The sequence below is a fragment of the Poecilia formosa genome, unplaced genomic scaffold (assembly GCF_000485575.1).
Source record: "Poecilia formosa unplaced genomic scaffold, Poecilia_formosa-5.1.2 Scaffold0, whole genome shotgun sequence".
Classification (NCBI taxonomy): Eukaryota; Metazoa; Chordata; class Actinopteri; order Cyprinodontiformes; family Poeciliidae; genus Poecilia; species Poecilia formosa.
This window is the reverse complement of record NW_006799939.1, coordinates 5,789,122-5,795,121: the sequence shown is the minus strand read 5'-3', so window position 1 is coordinate 5,795,121 and position 6,000 is coordinate 5,789,122. Positions and strand designations below refer to the sequence as shown.

Below are 6,000 nucleotides of genomic sequence, written 5' to 3'. Positions count from 1 at the left end.
AAAAAGGGCATAGTGAGACTGTATTTGCCCTCAAAGGGATTCAGCCTCATAAAGAAGTTTTAGGAGCAATATCGGTGGTGTCTGGAGGAAAAGCCTGTGTTTTTATATTCAACAAAGTGTTCACTTGGATCCACCTTTACAAAGGAAATGTTTTACTGCATCAACAATGCAAGGAAATTATAGGATGCCCAAAATTTGCATCCATGCATCCTTTGGAAAACCCACTGGAGGTAAAATAAATAAATAAATAAATAAATAAATAAATAAATAAATAAATAAATAAATAAATAAAACAGCATAATAAGTCAACAGGTAAAAATGTTAGCCTAAGTAGTGTTCATTGTTACTAAATGGAGCACTACACCGCAAACACTAACTTTACTGAAATCTTCAGGGAACGCTCCTGAATGGCAAAATAAACTATAATCCACAGATGATATTATGGGAATGTTCCCTGTATGTGTCGAAACAAAATTCCCTTTAAATACTTTTCTAGGTCTATCCTGTCAAGGTTATTAATCTACAAACCTTTGTGAGAACCTTTAGGAAATGCTCCTTAAATGTTCTCAGAAGGTTAATTTCAACACAGACATTGCAGATTTCTGGGAACTATTGTCTCTAAATGTTCCCTAAAGATCAATCACCACTTTCACAATGTGATCTGATCGCAAAAGGGAATCTTTTGCGAGTCTCCCCTACTGCAGTATGTAAGGTCAGGGGGGAGTTAACTACAACTCCCCACCCCGAGACTGGGTATGCAGCACCAACCTGTGGTGATCTAATAGGTATATTCACTGAAAGGTTCCCTGGTTGTTAACTACAGTGATGCAACTTTTGTGGAAATATTTTCTAAAAGTCACCCTCAACTTTGACCCTGGAGCGTCAGGAGAACCTTGAGCTAATGTTCCCTGAATATCTCCTGAAGGTAAAACAATACCTGACCCAATACCTTCCCAACTTTGTGGGAATGTTCCCTAAGGATTCCCTGAAACTTTCAAAATGCAACTTTAGGATAAACTTCAACAGATGTCCCTTAATAAAGGTCACCTAATAGGGACTAATCCTTCTATAACCCTGAAAAATTCTCCAAAGATTTTAAAAATCGCTAAACCTTAGCAATCAGTCCTTCAAGGTTTTCTATTGGTTGATGTAAACACAGGCAACGGGACTATGTGAGAATAATCGAAGAACATTCTCTAGGTTCCTTGAAAAAACAAAGGCATTGACCTTTATCCCAGAATCCCTAAAAGTCCAGTTAGAAAGATCAGAAGAAAATCAAACAGCTTAGAAAAGAAATACAAATGTTTTCTTTGTATTTATAAAGAATGATGAGCACTACTGTTTTTGCACAGTTCCTTTTCACAGTTGTAAATAATAAAAATACTTTTTGGATGCAAAATGTGTAAAAATATTGGTAAAGTTATACTTTGTTGAAGTATAATATACCTTTTAATATATTGGATGGGATGTATTTGTTTATATTAATACACATGTTTAATACATTCTAAGAATATTTTTTAATGTGTTTAGCTGCCTACAATACTGACGCGACAACATATTACATGTTTATTGAATATTTCAAATGTATTCCAGTATGTATTTCCAAGGTTTTCTTCCTCCTCTCTCTCTGTTTCGGTGATGATGCTTAGAATGTCTATGATTGGTCAATCCTTCTGCATACAGCTGCATCACAAATTCACTTCCTCTTCCCCGGCGCAAAGATGGCGGAGTACGACCTCACCACGAAAATAGCCCACTTTTTAGACCGTCATCTCGTTTTTCCTCTGCTGGAGTTCTTGTCCGTCAAAGAGGTATGGAACAGTTAAACATTAAAACATTTATTTCCTGTCTTTTGTAGTTTCAATTGTTCAAAATATGTGAATTAGACAGACGGAGAAGCCGAAACATGGGTAGGATTAGATGGCCACATTTTCTTCCCGCGTGTAAAATCCTGCCACTTTAGGCGGAAGAAGGGGGAACTGTTTTCAAAATAAAAGCACCATTCATCATTAAAAAAAAATTAGGATACAACTATTTGTGGTAAGACGTTGTGGTAAGTGATTGTTGAAACATAAAATTACTTCAAAGATAAATGTATATATCAGAGTGCATATATAAACTCCAGTATAACGAATGAGAAACGCTAAGATTTTAGCAGAGTCATGTGTGAAGAGAATGAATCGGAAGTGTCCACTGTAGTAATACTAACTTTACAGTAGCACTAGCAATGCTGAGTTCGTTAAAATATGTATTTTCTTGCTTTAAACTGCTTTGTTTGTGTCCAAATATTGTGCAGAGATTTTGTACAGAGTGCCGTAGTACAAATAAGAGATTTAGCTGGCCCAGTGGAATATTCTGGTGAACGAAGTTCTCATTAAATGGCTCTACGTAGCGCTAGCTATCAGAAGCTTTATACTTTACATGTTATGTTTCCCTTACAGCTGGGTAACTCTTTTCAGCTTTCAGAATCAGAACTGCTTCCGACAAGAGTCTCCTGGTTTGCTTCGGCAAACTCTTTTATGTTCATTTGCAAGTTAGTTAGCATTAACTACAGTTTTGTGGATGACTCCACAACAGACATTATGTTAAGCAAGCATTTAATAGTCAGGTGTGTTAATATGATTTTCCTTTATTTTATGGTCAATCCGAATGATTGTTTTTAAAGGGGCTATTAGGCATAGATTCTCAGGGACAAACCCCATACCAACAATAATATCTTGCTACGTATAACATTACATATTAGTTTATTTCTGCTTTTGGTGAAGTACTGTGAAGAATTATATTAATATGAGTTGTTGTTGCCAAATGGCTTATCTAGTGTTTCATTTCATATTTCTGTATATATATTTTTTAAAGCTGAAATATATGGCATTGTATTGTCACATAGAAAATACAATAAATCCTCGCCCTTGTTCCAAGTTATACTTTGGAAGACTAAAGTAAGGAAATACTAAATTATTTGTAATAATAAGTTGTGAAAGCAATTATGAAATGTCCCCTTTGTTATAATAGCTCATGCGACCTCTTTTTTCACACTTATTGTTTATACCCAATGAAATCTTCCTAAGCAAAAAATAAATAAATAAACATCTACCATCCATTTTGTAATTGTAAAGAAATGTAGGTTATTGTGTCAAACAGAATTCAAATGATGAAAACACCTTTTTAGAGGAAAAACACCATGTCCAGAAATTATCATATTATACTCCAGATATGCAAATAGGAGCATTTACTTTGTCACAGGGCCAGGTTGGTTTGGATAGCTTGTTTTCCTTAGTGAATGAATTGAGGATTTTCTTTGCACAATTTGTCTGTGGATCCTTAAAAAGTCTTAAGTTTATGTACCTAAAATTAAGACCTTAAAATGTCATAAAATCATTTTAAGGTCAGTCAGCCTTAAATATGTTAATAATTTCTTAAATGTTATCTTGGCACTGCAGGACTACTTAATCGTGTATATTCAATGTATTTTTCTGTCAGGCGACACAGACATCCTCACTGGGTTCTTTGTCTCACTTGCTAGCTGGCTAGCTAGCTAGCTTTTTTTTGTGTCCATCATCTGTAAGTGGAAATTTCTCATAAGTTGGCTGGACAAAGTTAGTGCATGTCTTTTGAGATATAAGTATTAAATCCCATTTGTAATGATCTTAAAAAGTCTTAAATTTCCGTTGGTGAAACCACATCTCTGCTCAGAGGCGTGTTTGCAGCAAGTCTTATGGTTTCTAAGTATTAGACTCTTCAGTGGCTGGCCAAAAGTATTCACACTTCTTCAACTTTTTCACGTTTTATCCACAAATCTATTTTCACGTTACAGACTAACAAAAATTAGCAATTAGTTATGACAAATGGGCATTTCTGTTGTCTGTATTTGAGACTTCGCCTGTCACAGTAAATCAATAAATCAGTTAATCACATGATGTATTAAATTTAGCTCCATTATCATGGGACAAAAGACTTTACTGGCAGTTTTGCCTGTTTCACCTGTCTGAGCCTAATGATTAATATTATTTAAATATTTCTTTAAAGCTATAGTGGCTGTGGGTGATTTGCTAATGGGGAAAGATTGTAATTGTTTTTGTCTTTGTCTTGATGAACTTTTTCTATTATCTTAGAATATGTTTTTAGAATCATATTAAATCTTTCACAGTATTTCACTTTAGAATACACTACATGTATTGGTTTCGATGGTGTTTTTTTAAAAATTATTTTAACTTTATTGTTTCTGTTGTTTATTTATTTTGGATATTTAAAATGTCTTCCAGCTCTAGCATTAATTGTTCTTTAGAAATTCAAGTTTATTGACCTTTTAGAGAGGGTGCTTACATTATTATGTCATTCTCAATATGCTACTTGAAAATTGTCTCAGAACAACAATATTATCGTTTATCTTAATAATTTCTGGGACAAGCAAAATTTGGAATCGTGACATGCTACTTTATTCGCCATTAGAGCTATCAGGAACTTATTCATAATGCATGAATTACCTATTTGCAATATTAGACTAATAGAAATTCATATACTGAATGATGACAGAATATGGGCAGAATTAAAGGCTTAATTCTTAAAGTGCTGCTCACTTTAAGCACCATTTAAGTGCCTCTAGCAACACAATAGAGAGTAAAGAATGCTAAATTAGGCAGAACATTTATTTGTTAAAATAAGATTTAATTATGGTCATTTGAGTTCATTCGGGCCTTTTAATCTGTTTTTACAAAGTCATTTAACTGCCAGCTCTCAAGTTGACCTAATTGTAAAATCCTGGGATGCTTCTAGTAACACAAAGGATTGAATTAATATAAAAGACATTTTTTTGTGCTTTTTATTTATATGTTGGCTCTCAAAAATTCGACTTTTATTTATTTATTATTATTTTAAAAAATCTCATGTAAGTTGTGACAAATTTCCAGATCTACAATGAGGAGGAACTTCTCCGTGGGAAACTGGATCTCCTCAGTGACACCAACATGGTGGACTTCGCCATGGACGTCTACAGAAACCTCTATAACGACACGGAAATTCCCCACAGTAAGCATCGACGGCACTCTGCCATCTTCATATCTAACAGCCACAAAATCAGTCAGTACGGTTAATATCGCTTGATGGACGTCATAAAAGGGCCACTGCTGCGCACCCCTCACTCCATTCGGCATCGATTTAGCAGTAAACTTTTATTTTACAGCCCTTTTCCAGCGCTGGGGTCCGGACTCCGTACACGCCGCTTTATGATGCCGCCGTAACTAATATCTTTGTTTATCATCATCTCGTCAGCTCTCAGGGAGAAGAGGACGGAGGTGGTGGCCCAGCTGAAGCAGCTGCAAGGGGAGACGGAACCCATCGTGAAGATGTTTGAGGACCCGGAGACGACGAGGCAGATGCAGTCCTCCAGGTGAGGCCAAAAATATATAAAAAAAAAACCTTAGACTTCTTGATATCTGTCAGATTGTCTTTGGTTTTAGAGAGCTAAATTGGTTGAACAGTCGCAGAAAGATTCAAGATACCAAGTGTTGGGGAAAAAAAAAAATCTTTTAGTGTTTTGGAAAGGTATCTTAACTTAATCTGCAGGGAAAGTTTATCCTTATTGTTGGGTCGATGGCTTTATTATTTTCTCTACTGTTTATCCACTGAAAACATCAATAAATATCAATAAATTTGAAAACATTGTGTGCAGTTTAGTGATACAAGTCACACTTCTTTGTGTGACTGGTGTCCTAAAGAAGCACACTACCAATAGGAATGTTTGTCCAGAGCCGTATTTGTGTTGGTTGGGCTGTAAATGCTGTGACACACAGTCACAGTCATACAGTTACCTAAAAAAGAAGAAATAAACATTTCTTGTCATCATTTTTACAGCAAAATACAACAAAACTTTCAAGACCATATCGCTCATCTCCTACCCAATCAGACAAATTTTTTGTTCAAAAGACAGATTGGTTTAAAATACGTTTTTTTTAGCAGATTTGTAGTTTGTAACCAGTAAAACATTGAGAAGGCTTTGTTTTT

General features: G+C 35.1%; 1 protein-coding gene across 2 annotated transcripts in view; it reads left to right on the top strand.

The window, feature by feature from the left end:
- The first annotated feature begins 1,679 nt into the window (after positions 1-1,679).
- Positions 1,680-6,000, top strand: part of eif3ea (eukaryotic translation initiation factor 3, subunit E, a) — a 34,599-nt gene continuing 30,278 nt past the window's right edge. The window contains exons 1-3 of one of the 2 annotated variants that reach the window (XM_007563137.2): positions 1,680-1,811; positions 4,908-5,025; positions 5,269-5,386. In XM_007563137.2, the coding sequence (XP_007563199.1) occupies positions 1,722-1,811; positions 4,908-5,025; positions 5,269-5,386 (326 nt within the window). In that variant the 5' untranslated portion in view covers positions 1,680-1,721. The remainder of the gene's footprint in view (positions 1,812-4,907; positions 5,026-5,268; positions 5,387-6,000) is intronic. The other variant, XM_007563220.2, reaches the window with a different exon arrangement.